At 38.2% G+C, this 26,438-nt stretch overlaps 1 protein-coding gene across 5 annotated transcripts in view; it reads right to left on the bottom strand.

Moving 5' to 3' along the window:
* Positions 1-26,438, bottom strand: part of FSIP1 (fibrous sheath interacting protein 1) — a 217,411-nt gene that overhangs the window by 174,161 nt on the left and 16,812 nt on the right. For 4 of the 5 annotated variants that reach the window (XM_062205606.1, XM_062205604.1, XM_062205603.1 and 1 more), the window contains 2 exons: positions 15,376-15,527; positions 13,682-13,775 (listed from right to left, as the gene is read on the bottom strand). In XM_062205606.1, the coding sequence (XP_062061590.1) occupies positions 13,682-13,775; positions 15,376-15,527 (246 nt within the window). The remainder of the gene's footprint in view (positions 1-13,681; positions 13,776-15,375; positions 15,528-26,438) is intronic. The other variant, XM_062205607.1, reaches the window with a different exon arrangement.

Below are 26,438 nucleotides of genomic sequence, written 5' to 3' on the forward strand. Positions count from 1 at the left end.
GGTGCAGTGCTGGCCGTAGCGGCCATTTGGGGCATGAACCAACAGAAGGAAGACCTTTCTCTCTCTCTCTCTCTTCTCTCATTGTCTAACTCTGCCTGTAAAAACAAAAAAAAAAAAAAAATTTAAAAAGGCAATAGTAAGGTGCTGGCATAGTGGTTAAAAAGCCTCTGCCTGCAGTGTCAGCATCCCATATGGGTGTCTGTTTGAGATCCGGCTACTCCACTTCCCATCCAGCTCTCTGCTATGGCCTGGGGAAACAGTAGAAGATGCCTCAAGTCCTTGGGTCCCTGCATCCAAATGGGAGACCCAAAGGAAGCTCCTGGCTCTGGCTTCAGATCAGGCCATTGCGGCCAAATGGGGAGTGAACCATTGGATGAAGACCCCTTCTCTCTCTCTCTGCCTCTCCTCTCTCTGTGTAACTCTGACTTTCAAATAAATAAATCAATATTAAAAAAAAAAAAAAAAGACACAGACTGCAGCACCAGCATCCCATACTGGGCACCAGTTCAAGTCCTAACTGCTCCACTTCCAATCCAGATCACTGCTAATGTGCTGGGGAAAAGAGCAGAAGATGGCCCAAGTCCTTAGGCCCCTGCACTGACATGGCAGACCCAAATGAAGCTTCTAGCTCCCAGCTTTGGCCTGGTCCAGCACTGGCAGTTGTGGCCATTTGGGGAGTGGACCAGCAATAGATGATCTCTGTCTCTCCCTCTCTCTCTGTAATTTTGACTTTCAAATAAATAAATAAATCCTTGAGAGAAAAAAAAAAAGAAGAAAGAAAAGAAAACCATGCTATAAATCCCAGTTGCTGAACTGTCTACAAAAGACCTGACCAATATGCCTCAAAACTATCAAGGTCCTCAAAACCAAAAAAACCTGAGAAAGTGTCATAATCAAGAGTAGACGAAGGAGGCAAGAGGACTAAATGTGATGTGGTATCCTAGATGGGACCCTGGAACAGAAAAAATTCAAGAAATCTGAATAAAGTTGAACTTCAGTTAGAAATAATGCATCAGGGCCAGCGCTGTGGCGCAGCAGGTTAACACCCTGGCCTGAATACCAGATCTAGTCCCAGCTGCTCCTCTTCCAATCCAGCTCTCTGCTATGGCCTGGGAAACAGTAGAAGATGGCCCAAATCCTTGGGCCTTGCAGCCGCATGGGAGACCCAGAAGAAGCTCCTGGCTCCTGGCTTTGGATGGAGCAGCTCCGGCCATTGCAGCCATCTGGGGAGTGAACCAGCGGATGGAGGACCTGTTTATCTCTCTGTTTCTATCTATCTATGTAGCTCTTTCAAATAAATAAAATAAATCTTTTAAAAAAAGGAATAATTTGGCCGGTGCCGTGGCTCACCAGGCTAATCCTCCGCCTTGCAGCGCCAGCACACCGGGTTCTAGTCCTGGTCGGGGCACCGGATTCTGTCCCAGTTGCCCCTCTTCCAGGCCAGCTCTCTGCTATGGCCCGGGAGTGCATTGGGCCCTACACCCCATGGGAGACCAGGAGAAGCACCTGGCTCCTGGCTTCGGATCAGCGTGGTGCGCTGGCTGCAGCGCAACAGCTGCGGCGGCCACTGGAGGGGGAACCAACGGCAAAGGAAGACCTTTCTCTCTGTCTCTCTCTCACACTGTCCACTCTGCCTGTCAAAAATAAAATAAATTAAAAAATAAAAAAAGGAATAATTCATCAATATTGGTACACCAAGATAACAAACTACCACACTGATATGAGATGTTCGCAATAGAAGAAATTGAGTGTGGATATTTGGGAAATCTCTAAACTATCTCTGAAATTTTTCTGTAAGTATAAAATTAACCTAAAATGAAAAGTTAACTTTAAAAAAATTTCCTGATTAAAAGTGAGGGAAAATATCAAAAATTATCAAAATGAGAAATAGAATATAAACAAGGAAGTATTATATGAAGTTTTATGTCAGTAAAACTTAAAATCCTAGTTAAACTTAAAGAATTTTTTTAAAAAATGTAAAACCTTGGTGAAATGAATACTTTAAAATCTCAGTGACATGGATAGGACTCCAGAAGAACTGCTGAACTTTAGAAACAGAACAGTAAATATGAAAGATGCTGAGAAAAGCATCAAAGAACTGCCTCCAAGAATATTATTTGAAGCAGATGGTTTTCCAGGGAAATCTTTCAAATTTCTAAGGAACAGATAATCCCTATGTTATATAAACTGTTTCAAAGCACAGAAATGAGTAGCAACCTCCATTCATTTCATGAGACTAAAACAGCCTGACAAAGCAGACATACACACACATACACTCCTCCAAGTCCCATCACCACCTCAACATCATAACATATATTCACACACATATACACAACTGATTTCAGTTACAGATGAAAAAATTCTACATCAGTTCAACCACTCAAATCTGGGATGAAACTAAAACAGCAATTTTCCATAACCAAGAGGAACTGGCCCAGGAAGAAAAGACTGATTTATTATTTAAATCAGTTAATTTAAAAACATTAAATAAGTTTGTGAAGAAAAACCTGTAATAATTTAAGTAGATAATGAAACACTTCAATAAATTTCAACACTAAGTCTTATAGTTCTCAGAATAGTAATAATTACTGAAAAACACAGAAATCATCATTATTTCCTGGTATTTATGTTCATAAACTAGTAAGACACAAGGCAAATAATTAAAATTAATAAGATATCAGGGCCAGCACTGTGGCACAGCAGGTTAAAGCCCCAGCCTGCAGCACCAGCATTCCATATGGAAGTCAGTTCGAGTCCTGGCTGCTCCATTTCTGATCCAGCTCCCTGCTAATGTGCCTGGGAAAGCAGTAGAGGATGGCCCAAATCCTTGGGCCCCTGCACCTACATGGGAGACCTGGAAGAAGCTCCTGGCTTCTGGCTTCAGATTGGCTCAGCTCCGGCCATTGTAGCCATTTGGGGAGTGAACCAGAGGATGAAAGACCTCTTTCTCTCTGTGTGTGTCTCTGTAACTCTGTCAAGTAGATATAATAAATTTTTAAAAAAGTTTAAAAAATTTAATAATTTCTTAAATGTCCAAATGGAAAACGAGTTGTAAATGTGCAGTCACTAGCTTTTCTCTACATCATTTAGTAAACCACTAAACATATATGATAGTATAATCATCAATCAGAGTGGTAACAGTAAAAAGATATATAAAACCAATCGAATGTTTATGAAATACAGAAGTTACAAAATTTTTCTGACATATGAAAGATAATATACAAGAGAACATGTTCATGATGATGATGTCTAGTAGTTACAGAAATACTAATAAAGTATTTATTGAACACTTACTACATGTTTTAGGGTGCACAAGCTGCCATGTTGTGAGAACACATAGATATCCTATGGTGGGGTTTTAACTTCTAAAGAACTAGGGAAATAAGCTCCAGGATTTCCAACCAACATTCAACAAGGAATTGAAATCTTCAAACAACTATAGGAGAAAGTTAGGCAGCAGATTCGCCAAGTCCAGCAGAGCCTTCCAATGACTGCAGCACTGGCTGACCATTTGACTGCAACCTCATGAGGGATGCTGAGTCAGTACCACCCAGCTAAGTCACTCAGATTCCTGATTCACAGAAACTATGAGATCATAAATGCTCAGTATTTTAAGCTGCCATGCTTTGGCAGTAATTTGTTGGCAGAGCAACACATAATTAATAAAATTACTGTACAGGAAAATAGAGATGCTAGGGAGAAAAGATAGCAAGAATGAAAATTATTTGAATAGCCCAAGAGAGAAATGCTGAAATCTAGGATCAAACCATCGATAACAGAGATAAAAACAAAAGTCAGCTGCAGAACAGGTAGAACAAATATTCACTTAAGGAACTGTTCCACTAAGAGAAGAGTAAAAGAATGATGAAGGGGGAACTAAGAATGGCTCTTGAGTTTCTAGTGTGGAAAATTAATGCAAGGGGCTGGCACTGTGGTGAAGCAGATAAAGCCGCCACCAGCAATGCTGGCATCCCATGTGGGTGCCAGTTCGAGTCCTAGCTGCTCCTCTTACTATCCAGCTCTCTGCTATGGCCTGAGAAAGCAGGGAAGATGACCTAAATGCTCGGGTCCCTACACCCGCATGGGAGACCCAGAAGAAGCTCCTGGCTCCTAGCTTCGGATCAGCCCAGTTCTGGCCGTTGCAGCCATTTGGAGAGTGAACCAGAGGATGGAGGACCTCCCTTTCTGCCTCTGCCTCTCTGTAACTCTGTCTTTCAAATAAAGGAATAAATCTTAAAAGAAAGAAAATCCTATTTAAAAAAAAAAAGAACTGAATGCATGATGAAACCATTAATGCAAATAGAGAAAAAATTATAAAAAAAGGAAAGGGTGAGCATTTAGTGGTTAAGATGTCAGTTAAGATGCCCACATCCCACATAGGCATACCTAGGTTCAATTTCTGGCCCCAGTTCCGGACTCCAGATTCCTACTGAAGCAGACCCTCAGAAGCAACAGTAATGACTCAAGTACTCAGGTCTCTGCCACCCATATGAACACCTGGATTGAGTTCCCAGCTCCCAGCTTTGGCCCAGCCCATTTCCAGCCACTGTAGACACTTGGGAAGTAAACCACAGATAGGCGCACTCTCTCCCTGCCCCCTCCATTCTCCCTCCCTCTTTCTCTTTCTCAGCATCACTGCTTCTGAAATATGTAAATTTTTAAGAACAAAAAAAAGAAGAAGTTTCAATAATAGGGAGAAAGAAGGAAAGAAACAGAGAAATAGCAGGGATATTGAACCCAGTTTAAAAAAAAAAAAAACCTTACTATGCTCCAAGTCAAATGTATCAGATGCCATAGTGATGTAAATTAAGGGAAAAAAATTAGAAGTATGTCATTAGATTTAAAAATTAAGAGAACCACTGACATAGTAGTTTCAGAAGTGTAATAGGAGAACAATATAGACTTCTAAAGAGTTGAGAACCAATGGGACTTGCCCAGGTAGTACCAGCAGGTACGGACTACTCTTTCAAGAAGTCTGGCTTTTAAGAAAAGGAAGGCCGGTGCTGCGGCTCAATAGGCTAATACTCCGCCTGTGGCCCCTGCACACTGGGTTCTAGTCCCGGTTGGGGCGCCGGATTCTGTCCCGGTTGCCCCTCTTCCAGGCCAGCTCTCTGCTATGGCCCGGGAGTGCAGTGGATGATGGCCCAAGTCCTTGGGCCCCTGCACCCACATGGGAGACCAGGAGGAAGCACCTGGCTCCTGCCTTCGGATCAGCGCGATGCGCCGGCCGTGGTAGCCATCGGAGGGTGAACCAACAGCAAAGGAAGACCTTTCTCTCTGTGTCTCTCTCTCTCTCACTTCCACTCTGCCTGTTAAAAAATATATAAAAAAAGAAAAGGAAGGAAATTATGTGATACCTGCTTGGGAGTAAGGTGAAAAACTGAAGGAAAGGTTTTATTTATATCTTTGGTTGCTTCAAAGGCTCTTTGGTTCTGTTTTAGGACTAGAATATTTAAACATGGTTACTGAAGAAAAGGAGCCAGAGAAGAAAGCAATTGAAGAACTAGATAAAAGACGGGATGACAGATGAATTAAGAGCCAGGATCATGGCAATAGGGTTGCGATGTTGGAGAGTCAGAGACCTTTCTTTCTATGTAAAGTCAAAGTGAAAGGGTAGGAAATAGATGAGTGCAGAGTAAAACCTAGAAGCATAAGAAAAATAGAGAAGGGATTCCCACCCAGTGGATCCATTTTCTCTGGAAAGTAAGACCGCTAGAGTGAAGATATTACAGAAAAAGATGGGAAGCAAAGTGTAAAAGGACAGTTTGGAACAGTCACTTTGGAAAGTGCAAAAGAAATAGCTAAGAATTGCTGAGAACTCAACAGAAGCTAAAACCTAAAAATTCTCAACTATGTAAGTCAGCACAAGTATATGATTTGCTCTCTCAGTCCTCTGCAAAGCAATGTAGAAAGAGACTACCAGATTTTCCTTGAATATTTAGTCAAAAGCAGATATATCATATACCTCAATTTCCCAGAAAAAGCACCTAGAAGGAGGCATTCAAAAATATGAAAAGCCTAATTGATTAAGATATTGAGGTTTTGTGCTTATATGCATTTATAAATTTGGAGCTGAAAACAGAAAAAGGAAATGTGACAAATGCAAAAATAATCATCTCTACCCAAAACACTGATGATAAAAAATCTATCACGAGATGTATTTGTCTCAAAGAATATTGGATTTGATCTATACTCATCAGACAAATGTTGGGAACCAAGGGAAAACTCCTAGTGGTATGAAATGTTTTGGTTCTTCACCACATTTCTCTATAAAAATCCAAAAGTGATTCCTCAAAAATGAAATGGGACAGACTTCTTAAATATTTCAGAGCTCTCTCCAATTACTATATTTTTTACTTCAAAATCTTGGGGTTATTACTTCAGGATTATAAAGTCAAAATGTAGCAATAATCAATTTAATGCAGTTTTCACCTTTCTCTTAGAGTTAAGGTCTCCTTTGTATTTAGCACATAAATAAAATCAATTAAATAATTCAACAATAATTATCTCTTCATTTATTTCTGTCAGCTGTTTATGATGTCAGAGGGACTGGGATGGGTTTTGTGCTTAGGTTGCAATTGCCATTCAGCCACCAGTCTAAAGTACAAGTTAACTCCTAAAGAAAAAGTTAAGGAAAATTGACTATAGTAGGCAACGAAAATATTCATCCTAAGGATTTCCTCCTTTGTTAAAAAATGAACAATGAAAATAAAGGCAGAATACAGATCTTGGTACATTTGTGGGCATGTGTTTGAAGTTCTAGTCAAAACAGGTCTGGCTCTAAAAGCCTTGTGCCAGGGCCAGTGTTGTGGCACAGCAGGTAAAGCTGCCACCTGCAGTGCCAGCATCCCATATGGGCGCCGGTTCCAATCCCAGTTGTTCCACTTACAATACAGCTCTCTGCTATAGCCTGGGAAAGCAGCAGATGATGGCCCAAGTCCTTAGGCCTCTGCACCCACATGAGAGACCGGGAAGAAGCTCCTGGCTCCTGGCTTCAAATCAGCCCAGTTCCAGCCATTGTGGCCATCTGGGGAATGAATCAGAGGATAGAAGATATTCTCTCTCTCTTTTTTTTTTTAACGATTTATTTATTTATTTGAAAGTCAGAGTTACACAGAGATAGGAGAGGCAGAAAGAGAGAGAGGTCTTCCGTCCAATGGTTCACTCCCCAGATGGCTGCAACGGCCAGAGCTGTGCCGATCTGAAGCCAGGAGCCAGGATTTTCTTCCAGGTCTCCCACGCGGGTGCAGGGGCCCAAGGACTTGGGTCATCTTCTACTGCTTTTCCAGGCCATAGCAGAGAGCTGGATTGGAAGAAGAGCAGCCGGGACTAGAACTGGTGCCCATATGGGATGCCAGCGCTTCAGGCCAGGACTTTAACCTGCTGTGCCACAGCGCCAGCCCAAGACATTTTCTCTCTCTCTCTCTCTCTCTCTCTCTGCCTCTGCCTCTGCCTCTGCCTCTCTGTAACTCTGCCTTTCAAATAAACAAAAATTTTAAAAATTTAAATTAAAAAAAATTTTTTTTTAAAAAAGAGCCTTGTGCTTTGTAAAGCATGAACTGTAACTAGATGCTGCCACCTACTGGACAATATACAAGTACTTTGTCCAATACAGCAAAACATTACCACTCTCCTAACACAGAAATATTTTACTGAAAAGTTTATAGCTATACATAAAATTAATCAAAATAATTCCCAAATTTTTTAGATTTTTAATAAATCTGGGTATCTTAAGTTCTACCCTAAAGAAACTCAGCTCAGGGTGGAACAGATAGAAGCAGCTTCAACTACCTTAGAATACCTGTAGTGGCTATGCTGGACTAGAAAGAATACAAGCCCTGAAAATCAGTGCCATGTGGTCAAAGTGAACTCTTACATTTCTACTCATTCTTTTCATTCTCGCTATGAAAATACTCCGCTAATAACACTGTTCTTAAGCTGCTGATTCTGAAATTTTCCTGTTAGAATAGGTAATAATTATGTAGTATAAAGTAAAAAATATTTAATTAGATTGATGGATTGATGGTGGCACCTGAAGTAACTACTAGCTTCTTTCTTGTTTTCTAAGATTTTAAAGTGTTATTTATTTATTTATTTATTTATTTTTATTTGAAAGAGCAACAGGGACAGAGAGATCTTTCACACACTGGTTCACTTTCCAAATGCCTGTAACAACCAGGACTGAGACAGACAAAGCCAGGAGCCCCACAAGAGTGGCATGGACCTACGTACCTGAAATATCACCTGCTACCTTCCAGGGTAGCATTAGCAGGAAGCAAAGGAAGTAGGACTTGGGCCAAGCATTCTGATATGGGATGCAGGCATCCCAAGCAGCAACTTATCCACTATGCCATTACACCTGTCCCTTTTTCTAAGATTTTAGAAAATCAGATATATATGTCAACTTATTGCTTAATATATGCCTGAGAAAAGAGTCAACAAAAATTCCATTAAGGAATTGACGTTTTTGTCAAAAAAAAAAAAAGTAGCCATAACAAGTAATTAAATCTGAAGAAGCCAGGAATACAATGTCTCTTCACTTTGGAGAACTGTTCAAGTGTCAATTAATCAAGACACCCAGTAGCAAGAATGAAAAACAGATTTTTGTTTCACCTGATACTATCTTTTATCACCACCTCCTTTTACAATGACCCTACTTTTATACCCTATTTGCTGCTCTCCACACACTGCCAATTCACAATAATTAGGAAAACTTAGAATGTGACATCTACAAACTAAAACTTATAATAATATCTAAAGCAATGACTCTCTAGGCATACCTTTCCATCCCCTTGTAATTCCAGCTTTCTGTTCACTAGGTCCACCTAATTTTCATGGTAGAATAGTACTAATCTAACAATATTATAAGAATATACAAGACCTCCAGTAGTCACGTGACTCTAGAAATAACACTGAGTGTAAGCCAAATCTATGAGTAACATATATGATGGGTCTCCAAAAGTTTCATGGAAATGCGTATTATGAAAAAAATCTTCATGGATTTCAAAATTTTTGGACCAAAATAAATTCATATTAATTTTTTATAACATGTCTGAACAGAATCTAGTCTGAGGCATGCAGAAAGAAAAGACTTCAGTTTAAAGAAAGCTCCTGTCCGAGCAAAGTGAATTCTGCTAAAATTGAAGCAAGAACAAACTTGAATTGATGTTGATTTGTGAGTGGAAGAATAGTGAAATCACTGATGCTTTATGAAAAGTATGTGTGGACAATGCCCCAAAGAAATAAGCAGTTTATAAAAGGATAATTCATTTTAAGAAGAAACCAGCTGATGTTGCAGTTGAAGCCTGAAGCAGCAGACCACCCAGATCAATTTTCAGGGAAACATTTTGCTCATGCCCTCATTGAAAAGGACCAATGATTAACAGCAGAAACAACAACCAATACCACAGACATCTCAATTGGCTCAGCTAACACAATTCTGACTAAAAAATTAAAATGAGGCCAACTTTTTGCTCTGTGTTATACCCAAATAAGCAACAGACAAGAGCTGAGGTTTCAACTGAAACTTTAAACATTCCTTCAAAGAATGATAACAGGAGATGAAATACAGTTTTACCAGTACAATCCTGAAAATAAAGCACAATCAAAGTAATGGTTACCAACAGGCTGAAATGACCCAGTCAAAGCAAAAGCAGACCAGTCTTGAGCAAAGGTCATGGCAACAATATTTTTGGATACTCATGGCATTTTGCTTTTAAGTTTCTGGAGAGGCAAAGAATGATAACATTTGCTCAGTATGAAAGTTTTGGGAAAGTTATCCAAATCTTTAGAAGAAAAATGCCCAAGAAAGCTTTACCAAAGACTGACTCCTTCTCTACCATGATAATGATCCTGCTCACTCCTGTCATCAATAAAAGGGCAATTTTGCAAGTGTTCTGATGGGAAATCTATAGTCATCCACTTTACACTAATGATTTGGCTCCTTCTGACTTATTTTTCTCTGCTATTCTTAAAAAATTCTTCAAAGAGCCCTCATTTTTCTTCCATTAATAATGTAAAAAAACTACACTGATAAATTCCCAGGACCCTCAGTTCTTTAGAGAAGTGCTGACTGATATTATAACTTACAAAAGTTGTCTTGAAGTTGATGGAACTTATAGTAAACAATAAAATTTATACTTTTATCTTTTAATTTCATTTTTCCATAAAATTTTTTCAGGTTCATCATTTTCTTTTTTTTTTAAGTTTTTATTTAATGAATGCATTTTTTCATAGATACAACTTTAGGATTATAGTGGTTCTTTCCCCCATAACCCCCACCCTGCTCCCATCCCACCCCCATCTCCCTCTTCCATCTCCTTCTTCATTATGGTTCGTTTTTGATATGACTTTATATACAGAGTACCAACTCCATGCTATGCATAGACTTCAACAATTTGCACCCACCCACACACATCATAAAAAGTACAGTTTGGGGAGAAAATCTGCAGTTGATTCTCATATTACAATTCCTTAGGGACAGAGGTCCTACCTGGGGAGCAAGTGCACAGTGACAACTGTTGTTCTCTAACAATTAACACTCTTTTTTACGACAACAGTGATCATCTGAGGCTCTTGCCATGAGCTGCCAAGGCTAAGGAAGCCTTTTGTGACCATAGACTCTGTCGGTATTTGGACATAGCCATAAGCAGAGAAGAGTACATCCTTCTTTGATGACCCTTTCTTTCCTCTGAGGTCTCACAGACCTCTGAGGTCCTCCGTGTAGGATATATTCCAGTATTACATTTCCTTTTTCATCTCTAATTTTTGATTTGGTTATTCTCTTTCCTTTTTTGGTTAGTTGGGCCAATGGGGTGTCAATTTTGTTTATTTTTTCAAAAAACCAGCTCTTCGTTTTGCTGATCTTTTGTAATGTTTTTTGGATTCAATTCTGTTGATTTCTTCTCTAATTTTAATTACAAAAAATCAGCCAAACGAGGAGCTGGTTTTTTGAAAAAATAAACAAAATTGACACCCCATTGGCCCAACTAACTAAAAAAAGAAGAGAAAAGACCAAAATCAATAGGATCAGAGATGAAAAAGGAAACATAACAACAGACACCACAGAAATAAAAAGAATCAACAGAAATTACTACAAAAAGCTATATGCTAACAAGCTAGGAAACCTAGAAAAAATGGATAGATTCATGGACACATACAACCTACCAAAATTGAGCCATGAAGACACAGAAAACTCAAAAAGATCCATTACCAAGACAGAAATTGCATCGGTAATAAAGGTTCTCCCAGAAAGAAAAGCCCAGGACCAGATGGCTTCACTGCTGAATTCTACCAGACATTTAAAGAACTAACTCCAATACTTATCAAGTTATTCAAAACCATTGAAAGGGAGGGAATCCTCCCAAATGCTTTCTATAAAGCCAGCATCACCTTAATTCCTAAACCTGAAAAAGATACAACAGGGAAAGGGAAATAAAGATCAATTTCCCTGATGAACATAGATGCAAATATCCTCAACAAAACTGTAGCCAATCAAATACAACAACACATCAGAAAGGTCTCTCACTTGGGCCAAAGTGATTTATCCCTGGTATGCAGGGATGGTTCAACATTTGCAAATCAATCAATGTGCTATATCACATTAACAAACTGAAGAACAAAAACTGTATGATTATTTCAATAGAGGCAGAGAAAGCATTTGATAAAATACAACACTCGTTCATGATGAAAACTCTAAGCAAATTGGGTACAGAAAAAACATTCCTCAACACAATTAAGGCAGTTTATGACAAACCCACGGCCAGCATCCTATTGAATAGGGAAAAACTGGAAGCATTACCAATGAAATCCAGTACCACACAAGGATGCCCACTCTCACCACTGCTATTCAATATAGTCCCAGAAGTTTTAGCCAGCACCATTAAGCAAGAAAAAGAAATCATAGGGATTCAAATTGGTAAAGAGGAAGTCAGATGACATAATTCTATATTAAGGGATCCAAAAGACTTCACTAAGAGAATATTGGAACTCTTTGGTAAAGTATCAGGATATAAAATCAACACACAAAAATCAATAGCCTTTGTATACACGGATAATGCCAAGACTGAGAAGGAACATCTAAGATCAATCCCATTCACAATAGCTATAAAAAAAATAAAATACCCTGGAATAAATTTAACCAAGTATGTCAAAGATATCTACAATGCAAATTACAAAACATTAAAGAGAGAAATAGAAAAAGGCACAAAAAATGGAAAAATCTTCCATGTTCATGAATTCAAAGAATCAATATCATCAAAATGTCCATTCTTCCAGAAGCAATTTACAGATTCAGTGTGATACCAATCAAAATACCAAAGATATTCTTCTCAGATTTAGAAAAAAATTATGCTAAAATTCATGTGGAGGCACAGGAGACCTTGAATAGCTAAAACAATCTTATACAACAAAAACAAACTGGGAGGCATCACAATACCAGATTTCAAGATAAACTACAAGGCAGTTATAATAAAAACAGCCTGGTATTGTACAAAAACAGATGAATAGACAAATGGAACAGAATAAAAATGTCAGAAATCAATCCAAACATCTACAACCAACTTATATTTGACCAAGGAACTAAAACCAAACCCTGGAGCAAGGACAGTCTCTTCAACAAATGGAGCTGGGAAAACTGGATTTCCACATGCAGAAGTATGAAGCAGGGCCCATACCTTACACTTTACACAAAAATCCACTCAACAAGGAATAAAGAGCTAAATCTATGACCTGATACCATCAAATTATTAGAGAACATTGGGGAAACCCTGCAAGACATTGGCATGGGCAAAGAGTTCTTGGAAAGGACCCCAGAGGCACAGTCAATCAAAGCCAAAATTAACAAATGGGATTACATCAAATTGAGACGCTTCTATACTGCAAAAGAAACACTCAGAAAAGTGAAGAGGCAACAGACAGAATGGGAGAAATTATTTACAAACAATGCAACTAACAAAGGATTAATAAAATATGGATCATCCAATAAAAAGTCTTTGAATAACTGGCTAGCAAATTTGGGGGGAAAAAAACTAAATCATCTCTCTATATTAATAAAATAAATTACAAGCATATTAACATTTAATTTTTCATAAAATAACCACTCTAAAGGAAAATACAGGCATATTTTAATATAACTAATAGTTTAAAAGTCTTTTTAAATGTGTTAAAGGTTACATGTCGAATAATACTTGTTTGAAAAGAAGAATACTCACAAATACACACACTTAAGAGGGAAAGGCAGAAATATGTATGCATAATTAATTGGCTGTTCTCAAAAAGTAAGACTGTGAGAGAACAGGAAGTAAGACTAACCAGTAATCAATTTTTAAGACTGAAGTTGTACATGTCTCAGTGATACCTTGTAAGAGAATTCTAGGCAAGTAGGGGACTCTGCATAAAACAGGCATCCAGGGCTATCTAAGAGGGATAGAAAGTGAAGGTAAAAACAAACTTAGTCTACTTTCCAATTTTTTCTTTCCCTGTCCCTCTCCCCCTTTGCAGATTCAAATCCTTGAAGACACTGAAACCTACCTAAGTTCAGAAGGGCCCCATACAACCCTACCTAATGAGGACAACTGTTTCGCCTAAGCAAGAGCCAAACATACAAAGAAAAGCTGGCAGGGAGGGGAGGATTGGTTTGGGAATATTCTACAACTGAGATTAAAGATCTCCATCTACTCACCAACAGTTTCTTCAGATGCAGCAGTCAAAGATAAAAACCTTTTTGTATTTTCTATCTCCTCATTACTTTGAAAAGCTTCACCTTTTTGTGCAGACTATTGAAAGGAAAATTAAAGTTTAAACTTGGGAAAAGAAGACAACTTCATTTTTTTTAATTCCAACATGGTTCCCAATCACTGACATACAACCAAGAATGCTTTGGTCATTTATATTCACCTAACTAGGAAATCAATTCATGTTTCCTGTTTCTATAAAATCTGTCAACAGGTATGACTAGAGATAAGGTGTATGTCTATCATTACATGAGAATTACCTTTATTAAAGTGTCTTAAATTTCTCTTTGATATTTTATAATTAGTGAGCAACTTAAAGACACACTATCTAATCAAGATTTGAGATTTTTTTGTTGCTGTATTTTATTATGTTTCCAAATAACTTTTTTAAAAAAAGACTTTTTATTTATCTGAAAGTCAAAGATACAGAAACAGGAAAAGACAGAGAGAGAGGTCATCCAACCATGGGTTCACTCCCCAAGTGCTACAACAGCCACAGCAGAGCCAGAAGTTGTTCCAGGTCTCCCTCATGGATGCCAGGGCCCCAAACACTTGGGCCATCTTATGATACTTTTCCCAAGCCATTAGCAGGGAGCTGGATCAGAAATGGAGCACTTGGGACCTGAACCAGCACCCATATGGGATGCCAGCATTGCAGCAGGCCACTTTACCCACTATGCCACAATGCTAGCACCTCCAAATAATTCTTGTTTCAAGGGAAATAAAAACTTTCCTTGAAGTTCAATAGGAAAAAGTGACATATGCTAAAATTTACAAAAATTATTTCTCAAGTTTAAAGCACTTAATTTTGGATATTGCTTTCTTTCCATCCCAATGGTCTTCCCGGGAACCTTGTAAAAATATATTCTTAATTACTTCACTCATAATTCATGTTACTGCCTTGGAAATTTCCTCTGAAGTCAGTTAACTGAACAAGGAGGACTTTTATCAAAAACAACCAAAGTGTTATTGCAAGGTTCTTTACCTTAAAAGTGCTCTCCTTTGAGAAGCAAAAGTCAAATATGAGCCAATAGCTACAAATCAAGCAACTGCCCAGGTCTAGTCGACTTAAACCCCTCATACTATAGAAAATAAGAGGTCCAAGAAGGCCAAGGACAGTTAATTGAGCATGAGAAACATGCTGAGACAGAAACAAATAGAACATGGTTTCAACCTCAAGCCCTTTACAGCTTCCTGAAGAGATTTTAACCAGCACAGGACAAACTCCTCAACTTGTTTGTCACAAAGATTCACTAACCAGAGAGTTACATTTTTGTGTACTTGTCTATTTATCTCCCAAATGTAAGCTCACTGAAGAAAAAGCAGACCTACATAGCTGATGAAAGATGTGACCACACCCTTTCCTACTCCAGAGATGAAGAAGCCTCAGGCTGACAATGATAAGAGAGATCAACTGAGCCTGTCCACAAGGGAATGCCCAGAGTTGGGAATGCTGCAGGGGAAGTCATCATCTTCACTTCCAGAAAATATCACTCCTGCTACACACACACACACACACACACACCTCTGCCACTTCGTCCACAGAAATAAGTCAATAAAGGCAAACTATACTCCACATTCTTCATACTCATCTAGAGAAAATTGTTTCTTACATGTCAGCATATGGCCATATAATCCTCACCTTAAGGTCTTCCCACAACTTGATTCTCATTTCTAGACCTTGCTTCTTAACTTCTTTTTCTCTACATTGCTTCTTTGCCAATATTTTATCAAGTCGCTTCATTTTACAAATAGCATCTTGAAGTTGAGAATCTTCTTTTAATTTGGGTTTATCTATACAGAACATAGGAATGGGCTTGAAGTTTAGTAAAGTCATAAAATTTTATTTGTTTTTATTATTCTTTCATTAAACAAATATGATTGGATGATGGTAATAATTACAGAGGTGTCATGTACCTATATTTACAAGGTGCTTTCATAGGCTTCAAATAATTATCTCATGACCCCAAGAAATAAACATTTATGTCTATTTTATAGGTGAGATAACTGAGTCCATTCACATTGCTAATAAATTATACCATTGGGCTCAAAAGTATGTCTCTTATGTTTTTTAAACTCCAGATTCTTTCTCCCTCATTCTGCTATACTATATTCACAACTAACAAATAGGAAATAAAGAAGACACAGGCCCTAGCCTAAAGGTACCACAGACTTACTAAAAGAGAAAATGTGTACACAAAGTAAAACTATAAAAACTAGTATATCAAAATTGACACAAAGTGCAACCAACATATAGAAGAAACAAACAAGTACTCCATGCAGTTGGATGTCTTTTTTCTATATCCCTCCCATTTGTTCTTTAAAAAAAAAAAAAGATTTATTTTATTTACTTGACAGAGTGATAGAGAGAGGTAGACACAGAGACACAGAGAGGACTTCCATCCACTGGTTCACTTCCCCAAATGGCCACAATGGCCTGAGCTGATCCAAAGCCAGGAGCCAGGAGCTTCTGTCTCTACCTCTCTCTGTAACTCTTTCATATAAATAAAATAAATTTAAAAAAAAAAGAAAAAAATCACAACTGAAAAATCTTATGAAGATTTATTTGTTCACTTAAAAATAATAATAAACCTGTTATTATTAATTACTAATTAACATAAACTACACATTTTCATGACAAATATTATTTTTATTCTTAAAGCAATTAAGAGTAACATCACTTTAAGTTTTAATTTTTTTCATGTGATTTTTAATTGAATTTTTGAATATTTTTACTTTTTTATTTATATAAAGAGAACAAATTTCTTCCCACCCTACTCTCCCTCTAGTCCTCACTCTCACCCTTCCTTCTCCTTCCTTTTTTAATTTTTATAACGATATACTTTTAATTTACTTTATAATCACAAGTTCAACCCTCCCTAAATAAAGGATTCAGCAAGCAATAAGTAGAAAAGCCACTGTTCCTCAAGAGTAGAGATAAGAACTATAGATAATGAAATCTGAAAATGTCAATTTTGTTCATATATATTATGTTTTATTCATATTCTATATATTAGTTATCACAAATCAGGAAAAACATATGATATTTTTCTTTTTGGGACTGGCTTATTTCACTAAGCATAATGATCTCCATTTGCATACATTTTATTGCAAAAGACAGGATTTCATTCTTTTTATGGCTGAGTAGTATTCCATCATTCCAACTGTGGTACTTATACCACAGTTTCTGTATCCAGTCATCAGTTGATGTACATCTGAAGTGATTCCATATTTTAGTTATTGTGAATTGAGCTGCTATAAACATAGGGGTACAGATAACTCTTCCATTTGCTGATTTAATTTCCTCTGGGTAAATTCTCAGGAGTGGAATGCTGGGTCATATGGTAGATCTATTTACAGATTTTTGAGAAATCTCCATACTGTCTTTAATAATGGCTGTACTAGTTTACACTCCAACCAACAGTGAATTAAGGTACCTTTTCGTCATACTGTCACCAGATTTTTTATTTTTTGATTTTTAGATGATAGTCATTCTAATTGGGATGAGGTGAAAGCTTATTGTGGTTTTTATTTGCATTTCCCTGATAGCTAGTGATCCTGAGCATCATTTCATGTGTCTGTTGGCCTTCTGTATTTCATCCTTTGAAAAATGCATGCTCATATCCTCAGTCCATTTCTTAACTAGATTGCTTGTGTTGTTGTTGTTGAGTTTCTTGAGCTCCTTATATATCCTGGATATTAATCCTTTGTTAGATGTATTGTTTGCAAATATTTTCTCCCATCCTGTTGGCTTTCTCTTTATGAGTGTTTCCTTTGCTGTGAAGAAGTCTGTTAGCGTGATGTAATCCCATTTGTCCATTTTTGCCTTTATTGCCTATGCTGCTGGGGTCTTATCCAAGAAGCCTTTGCCTATGCCAATGTCTTGCAGCATTTCCCCTGTTTTTGTCTAGTAATTTGATGGTTTCTGGTCTTATTCTTAGATCCTGGATTCTTTGTGTTTCAATTTTTGTATGATGAGTAAGCTAGGGGTCTTGTATCATACTTCTGCATGTGTAGATCCAATTTTCCCAACACCATTTATTGAAGAGATTGTCCTTTCTCCAGGGAGTGATTTTAGCTCATCTGTCAAAGATTAGTTAGCTGTAGATGCATGGATTAATTTCTGGGGTCTCTAGTATGTTCAGTTGGTCAATATGTCTATTCTTGTGCCAGTACCGGGCTGTTTTGATTATAACTGCCTTGTGAGATATCTTGAAATCTGGTATTGTGATGCTTCTAGCTTTTTCATTGTTTAGGATTGATCTAGCTATTCAGGGTCTTTTGTGATTTCATATGAATTTTAGGGTCTTTTTTTTTTTTTGAGATCTGAGAATAACATCTTTGGTTTTTGATTGGGATTGCATTGAATCTGTAAATTGCTTTGGGCATTACGGACATTTTGATGGTATTTGTTCTTCTAATCCACCAACATGAAAGATTTTTTTCAATTTTTTGTGTCTTCTTCTATTTCTTTAATGTTTTAAGATTTTCATTGTACAGATATTTCATACCTTTTGTTAAATTTATCCCAAGGTATTTCAATTTTTTGTGGCTATTATGAATGGGATTGATTTTTTTAAAGATTTATTTATTTATTTGAAAGTCAGAGTTACACAGAGGAGAAGCAGAGAGAGAGAGAGAGAGGTCTTCCATCCAATGGTTCACTCCCCAATTAACTTCAATGGCCAAAGGTGCACCGATCAGAAGCCAGGAGCCAGGAGTTTCTTCTGGGTCTCCCACACAGGTGCAGGGGCCCAAGGACTTGGGCCATCTTCTACTGCTTTCCCAGGCCAGAGCAGAGAGCTAGATTGGAAGTGGAGCAGCCAGGTCTCAAACCGGCACCCACATGGGATGCCTGCACTGCAGGTGGCGGCTTTACCCGCTAAGCCACAGCCGGCCCCTGGGACTGATCTTACAAGTTCTTTCTCGATCATTGCATTGTTTGCACATACAAATACTATTGATTTTTGTGTAATGATTTTATAACCTGCAACTCTGCCAAACTCCTTTATGAGCTCCAACAATCTCTTAGTGGAGTCCTCTGATTCCCCTATGTATAGGATCATATCATCTGTAAACAGGGATATTTTGACTTCCTCCTTTCCCATTTGTATCCTTCGATTTTTTTTCTTGTCTAATGGCTCTGGCTAAAACTTCCAGAACTATACTGAATAGTAATGGTGAGAGCGGGAGTCCGCATCTGTTTCAGATCTTAGTGGAAATTATTCCAATTATTCCCCATTCAATAAGATGCTGGCTCTGAGTTTGTCATAAATTGCCTTGACTGTGCTGAGGTATGCTCATTCTATACCCAATTTGCTTAAGGTTTTTATCATGAAAGGATGTGGTTTTTTTTTAAGATTCATTTTATTTATTTGAAAGACAGAGTTACAGAGAGAGGTAGAGACAGAGAGAGGTCTTCCATCCGCTGGTTCACTCTGCAATGGCTGGTGCTGCACCAATCCAGAGCCAGGAGCTAGGAGTTTCTTCCAGGTCTCCCATGTGGGTGAAGGGGCCCAAGGACTTGGGCCATCTTCTACTGCTTTCCCAGGCCATAGCAGAGAGCTGGATTGGAAGAGTAGCAGCTGGGACTAGAACCGGCACCCATATGGGATGCCGGTGCTTCAGGCCAGGGCACTAACCAACTGTGCCACAGCGCCGGCCCCAGGACATGGTATTTTATCAAATGCTTTCTCTGTATCATCTGAGATAATCATATGGTTTTAATTATTCAATTTGTTAATGTGATGTATCATATTTATTGATTTGTATATGTTGAACCATCCTTGCATACTAGGGATAAATCCCACTTTGGTCCATGTGAGTGACCTTTCTGATGTCCTGTTGGATTTGATTACCAGTATTTTGTTGAGGATTTTTGCACATATGTTCATCAGGGATATTGGTCTATTGTTCTCTTCCTTTTTCTGGTTTTGGAATTAAGGTGATGCTGTCCTCACAGAAGGAGTTTGGGAGGGTTCCTTACCTTTCAGCTGTGTAGATAGTTTGAGACAAATTGGAATTAGTTCTTTAAGAGTTTGGTAGAAGTGAAGCCACCCAGTCCTGGGTTTTTCTTTGTTGGCAGGGTCTTTATTACTGATAAAATCTTCATTTTCATTAATGTTTTCTTTAGATATTCTGTGTCTTCATGACTTAATTTTGGTAGATTGTATGTGTCCAGAAAGCTATCCATCTTTTTCTAGATTTTCCAATTTGTTGACATATAGTAGTCTATAGAAATTCCTGATGATTCTTTTTATTTTTGTGGTTATCTGTTGTAACATCTTTTTCATCTCTGATTTTATTAATATGGGTCTTTCTCTTTTTTTTATTTTGGTTAGTTTTGCCAATGATGTTATCAATTTTATTTATTTTTTCAAAAAAACAGCTCTTTAATCTTTTGTATATTTTGTTTCAATTTTGTTTATTTCTTTTTTTTTTAACTTTTATTTAATGAATATAAATTTCCAGTGTACAGCTTATGGATTACAATAGCTTCCCCCTCCCATAACTTCCCTCCCACCCGCAACCCTCCCCTCTCCCACTCTCTCTCCCCTTCTATTCACATCAAGATTCATTTTCAATTCTCTTTATATACAGAAGATCAATTTAGTATAAAGATTTCAACAGTTTGCACCCACATAGAAACACAAAATGAAACATACTGTTTGAGTACTAGTTATAGCATTAAATCACAATGTACAGCACATTAAGGACAGAGATCCCACATGAGGAGCAGGTGCACAGTGGCTCCTGTTGTTGACCCAACAAATTGACACTCTAGTTTATGGCGCCAGTAACCACCCTAGGCTCTTGTCATGAGTTGCCAAGGCTATGGAAGCCTTCCAAGTTTGCCGACTCTGATCATATTTAGACAAGGTCATAAAAGACAGAGTGAGGATAGTAACCAATGATCCTAAGAGTGGCATTTACCAGGTTTGAACAATTATACAGCATTAAGTGGGGAAGAGGACCATCAGTACACACAGGTTGGGAGTAGAGCCATTGGTGGTAGAGGTTATGATTACAAAGGAATGAGGCCCAAGTGGGCTAGACAGGGTCTAGAACAAAGGAGAGAGTCATTATTAGAGGAGCTAAGAAAGGTGCTGTCTAAGCTACAATTAAGTTTTCTGATTGAGAGGCAAATAGAACCTGACAGAAGGGGCTTGATAATAATCTGGTGGGCTTTAGGCCTTGTAAGTTAAGAGGCCCAGACCTATCTATCTCTTCACATGGGGTACATCCTAAGGGACGTGTGAACCTCCTAGGGGAAGGCACTCTGTTGACTTTCATTACTTGGCTGGCCTGGGAGGAGAGCTGGCCAGGTAAAGGCAGGTGGCATCTCTAACAAGAAATTTACAGTTCTGCCTGCAACGTTGCTGACCCTACTTGACCATCCCCTCAGCTGCAGTGGTCACTTTGGAAGTTGGGCTGAGTGAAGGGCTTTTCAGCTTAGAGCCGATAACATCTGTGGCTCTGACCTGGGCATCCTTCGACTCCAGGGCAGGTCCATTTCCAGTGATCCAACTCTTGGCAGAGCTGCCAGGGCTCTTCACAAGCTGACTTCTGCTGAAGCCCAGGCTTACCACATTGAAAGCCACTGCAGTGGACTGGCCTGTTGGGTCTCCTTGAGGGCAGATCACTGTACAGATCAGCCATTAATAGGCCTGCCACCCATTGCTTCTGATGCCTAGCTTTTTCTTCCTGGTTTGTGTTAAAGCAGACCAGAGGATGCAAGTCAAGGGAGTGCCCATGTCCCATCTCTAATCTTCGGTGGCCTGAACTACAAGTCTATAGTCACAGGCATGTTCTGTAGTAGTTTTTCTAAGGTAGACAATGCCCATGAGGAAAATTATATTCTCACTTTAAAACTTTCTTTCCCTTTGGTCTGAAAGGGAGGTTTTTTCTACTTACTGTATACTTCGCTGATGGCGAAGTGAATCTAGCTATGAAATTATTATTTAAGTTCTTATTTTGGCTATGCTATTACAGAAAAATGTTAGCCATCTCTTTTATAAGGTCTAAAGATTAAATTGTGCGTCCTACAGATTCCTTCATAATAGAATTAGTTTCCTACCTTGAAGAGAATAGAGAAATGAAAGAACAAGTTGGGCTTAGAATAGAGAAATGAGGGAGCAAGTCCTAGATCGCTTGCTGACAACAGCAATATCACATGAATACTTAGCAAACCGTTTCAACCATTAGATAACAACTTAAGAAAACATTTACCAGAAGGTCCAATGCCTTCTATAAATTTTAAGAATCATGTATTTGGAAACACCTCTTAAATATCTAACATGGTGTAGTTTGTTTAACCAGTAAACTTAAGCACAACCATATAAAATGTTTTTAGTTTCTTTCTACCAACAAGTTTAAAACATATGATACACAGATTCAGGTCACACAAATTAAAATGTATCTTTGATAGATTTTAGCAGCTTAAATTTATGGACAATCTTATCTATAAGCCATTTAAAATAAAACTCTTAATAAAATTTCCCCATGTGGACATACAATATGTACACACATATAACATAACATAGTAGACCAATATAGCAATTTTAATAATAGGTTTTAAAATATTTAACTCTTTTTGTAGATTGCCAATTGATTTGAATTGCTTTTTGTTTTTAGTAACCTCAGTTAACCATACTTTCTCTCAGTTGGTACTGTTAATACATTATTGGCTTCATCTGTTTACAGAGCCATCCCAAAATACTGAATACAATAGAAGTGGCTGGAAAAAGTCCATAGGAACCTATAGGAGGACAGCTAAACACAGAACCAACAACGCTTTAGTTTAATGAGCAGCAAATCATATATAACTGTGGATGACGAAAGACTTTAAGTCGCCATGTTTAAAATTATAAACTCATCAACCAACCAGAGGCACTTGCTTACTTCACAGTATTTTTGAAAGCACCTGTAGGATTTTACAAGTATTTAACCCTTTAGGCCTCTGGGGCTTTCTCATTAAGATAACTATCATGTCTAGTAACACAAGATCATTAGACTTTTTAATTCTCAAACATTTGTATCAATAGCATTTTCCATTATAGAAACTTAAAGTTTGGTACCATATCACATCTTGACAGTACTTCTAATATAATCCAAATAGCCTGATTGGTTGGTGTCTCTATAAGATGAGAGACATAGGTCCTTCGATTTTTTCAGTTGGGCCCAAACTGGAAAAACCAAAGTCCAAGATTTACTGGAAATTTTAGAGTCCAGATTGTTTGAAACTTTGATTTTTTGAATGCCTGTCAAGAATGCCAAGAAGGCTCAAAATCCAAAATATCTGGTTGAAATAAGATTCCTTAAAATCATGACATAACATAGACCAAATTTGATCATTGTTACAAGGTGATTAGTCAAATCTTTGAAAATAAGCACATATTTAAATAACCCATAGCTCTTAAAAAAATTCAGCTGTTTTTGAACAATTAGAATTTAACAGACATCAAGAGAACATAATAGATTACTTTAACACATTGCTTTAACAGAGCATCAGAGTTTAAATTCTATGTCAAAGAGAAATTGAGCTTCCTGTGATCTTTTGCTGTGAGGTTTCCTTCCTTTACCTTCTTTCATATTGGTGACCATGTTTCTGTGTTTCTGTGTGTAACACATCTTTAAGCATCTTTTGCAGGGCAGGATGAGTGGCAACAAATTCTTTCAGTTTCTGTTTGCTATGAAAAGTCTTAATTTCACCTTCATTCACAAATGAGAGCTTTGCAGGATATAGTATTCTGGGCTGGCAGTTTTTCTCTCTTAGTACCTGGGCTATATCTCGCCATTCTCTCCTAGCTTGTAGGGTTTCTGATGAGAAGTCTGCTGTGAGTCTAATTGGAGATCCTCTAAGAGTAATCTGACGTTTCTCTCTTGCACATTTTAGGATCTTTTCTTTATGTTTCACTGTGGTGAGTTTGATTACAATGTGTCGTGGTGAGGATCTCTTTTGGTCATGTTTATTAGGGGTTCTGTAAGCTTCCTGTACTAAGATGCCTCTGTCCTTCTCCAAACCTGGGAAATTTTCTGCTAGTATCTCACTGAAAATGCCTTCTAATCCTTTCTCCCTCTCCATGCCTTCAGGAACTCCTAGAACCCGAATGTTGGGTTTTTTAATAGTATCCTGTAGATTCCTGACAATATTTTTTAGATTTCTAATTTCTTCTTCTTTTCTTTGGTTTGCCTGTTTCCTTTCCTGTTCTCTGTCTTCTAAGTCTGATATTCTCTCTTCTGCTTCACCCATTCTGTTTTTAAGGCTCTCTAATGTGTTTGTCATTTGATCTATTGAATTCTTCATTTCATTATGATTTCTCGTCACTATCACAGTTTCTTGTTCTACTAGTTGTTTCATTTCATTTTGATTCCTCCTTAATATTTCATTTTCACGAGAGAGATTTTCTATCTTGTCCATTAAGGATTTCTGTAGTTCAAGAATTTGTTTTTGAGAACTTCTTAATGTTCTTATCAATTTTTTGAGATCCGCTTCTTGCATTGCTTCTATCTCATCATCTTCATAATCTTGAATTGGGGTGTCTTTTTCATTTGGGGGCGTCATAGTGTCTTCCTTGTTCTTGTTACCTCAGTTTTTGCGTTTGTTGTTTGGCATGTTGGAGATATTTGGTTTCTTCACTGTGGTGTTTTTTCTTGTTACACTATGGCTCTATATTAAGTGGACTGTCTGCTTTCGGTGGAGACTTAGAGGCTTGAGATGAGTGTGGACTGAGAGCTGTGTTTGGTTCCTCAGGGTTGAGGGTGTGTCAAAGATGACACTCCCAGGTTAGGTGTGGTAAATCTCTCTTTCTTTTTTTGATTCAAAAGGGAAGTAATTCCGCACAGCTGAACGACATAATTGGAGGTAGTTAGCAGGCAAATGATATACCCACAGGAGCCAGAGATTGGAAGCTCTTTCCCAAGGACCACACAGGGAATCTGTGCTGCCCTCAGTGTGGGCTCCAATTCTCCTGCAGTCTCCCAGTGGGTTGCCAAGTTAGATGCTAATGTCCTGTTATTTCACCCCTCCCCCCAGAGTCAGGTTTTTCTGCTAGGCTCAGGGCCAGTGTAGACCTGAGGTCGCCCTGCTTATGACGTATGTCCAAAATGGCGCCTGCTCTTTGTCTTGCTCGCCTTTGAGGGGTGAGCGGAGAGAGAGAAACTCGTGTCCGTATCGGTCACTTTTTTTTTTCCTCTCTCTCTTCTAGTTAGCCTGGTGAACTTTTCCCCACGGAGTTTCAAGCCTCGTTCCCTCTAGTCTCCTCTTTCCGCTTGCCCGCTGGTGTCATGGGCTATTGAGGTTCGGCTCACCTCGCGTTCCAGCGCTGGTGTGTTGAGTCTGCCGCTGGTGTCCCGAACTTGGGCTCCCACGCTCTCCACGCAGGTCCACTGTGAATCACTAGTTCCAGAAGAGTTTCCTCTGCTGTTTCTTCCCCTACTCTTCCTTGCCCCTGCAGTATCTCCACTTTTATTAACCTGTCTCTCCCCTAATAGTGTGCTCCCTTCCTATTCCGCCATCTTGCCCCTCCCTCTATTTCTTTATTTTTATTATTTCTTTCCTCCCTTTAATTTTGGGTTGGTTTATGATTTAAGTTTTTAATATCTGGATTAATAGAAGACAACCAGACCCTCATAACTGTTTCCATAGTCAATATATCATAATTTAGTATTTCAGTAGAAGCAAATAAAAACAATCTGGCCTCATAAAGATACATATTTGGAAAAGAGAGAAAAAATTTAATAGCCTACTTGGATAACTGAATATTCATCTTCAATAATACACCAAATTCTACAAGGCTACTTTCTTAAAGAATAGTTGTAATATAAAATCTGTAATCTCATTAGTGAGTTTTCTGTGTTTGTTCTATTAAAATCCATGGCTCTATCTTCCATGTTGAATGGATCTTTTACCCTCCATTGGTCACCTGGCTCCTGGTTCACTGAATTATGCAGACATATAAAATGTTAACATGTTTCATAACACAACATTAAAAATAACATTTATTAACACTGTAGTTGATTTGTATCAGGAAAGTTTAAGTATTAGGAAGTTTACAAGCTCATAGTGACATATACCAGCTTCCAAAATTCTAATTATCACACAAAAGCTCAAATATTATCATTGGTAAAAGAAAAAAAAATGCTGTATGTAGTTTTCCCTGAATAGGCTCACTTTATTATTTCTTTTAAGCCTGCCAAATATCCCAGATAGTTATTCTGTCAATTGTTCTTTCCAATAAAAGTAATACTCCATTTAAAAAGTGTCCACTTCTGGGGCTAGCATTGTGACATGGTAGGTAAAACTCCACCTGCAACACTGGTAAGCCATTTGGGCATCAGATCAAGTCCTGACTGCTCTGTGTAAGGACAGTTCCCTCCTAATCAATCTGGGAAAACACCATAAGATGGTCCAAGTGTTGGTGGAATTATCATGGCCCTAACTATCGTGGCCATTGGGCAGTGAATCATAAATCGAAGATTTCTCTCTGTCTCTCTCTCTGTCTCTCTCTCTCTCTGCCTTTCAAATAAAATAAATCTTGGCGGGGGGGGCAGTTCAGCTGTCAGCTCAAACTGTCACACAAGTACTTGTCCTCTACACAACCTTCACACTTAGGTGTACAACACAGTTGTTTTATGTGTACTTCCAACTGTGCCCCATGGGCTATAAAGGAGATAAATACTCAAGAGTCAAGATTTAATAATATC

This window comes from Lepus europaeus, chromosome 11 (genome assembly GCF_033115175.1).
Source record: "Lepus europaeus isolate LE1 chromosome 11, mLepTim1.pri, whole genome shotgun sequence".
NCBI lineage: Eukaryota > Metazoa > Chordata > Mammalia > Lagomorpha > Leporidae > Lepus > Lepus europaeus.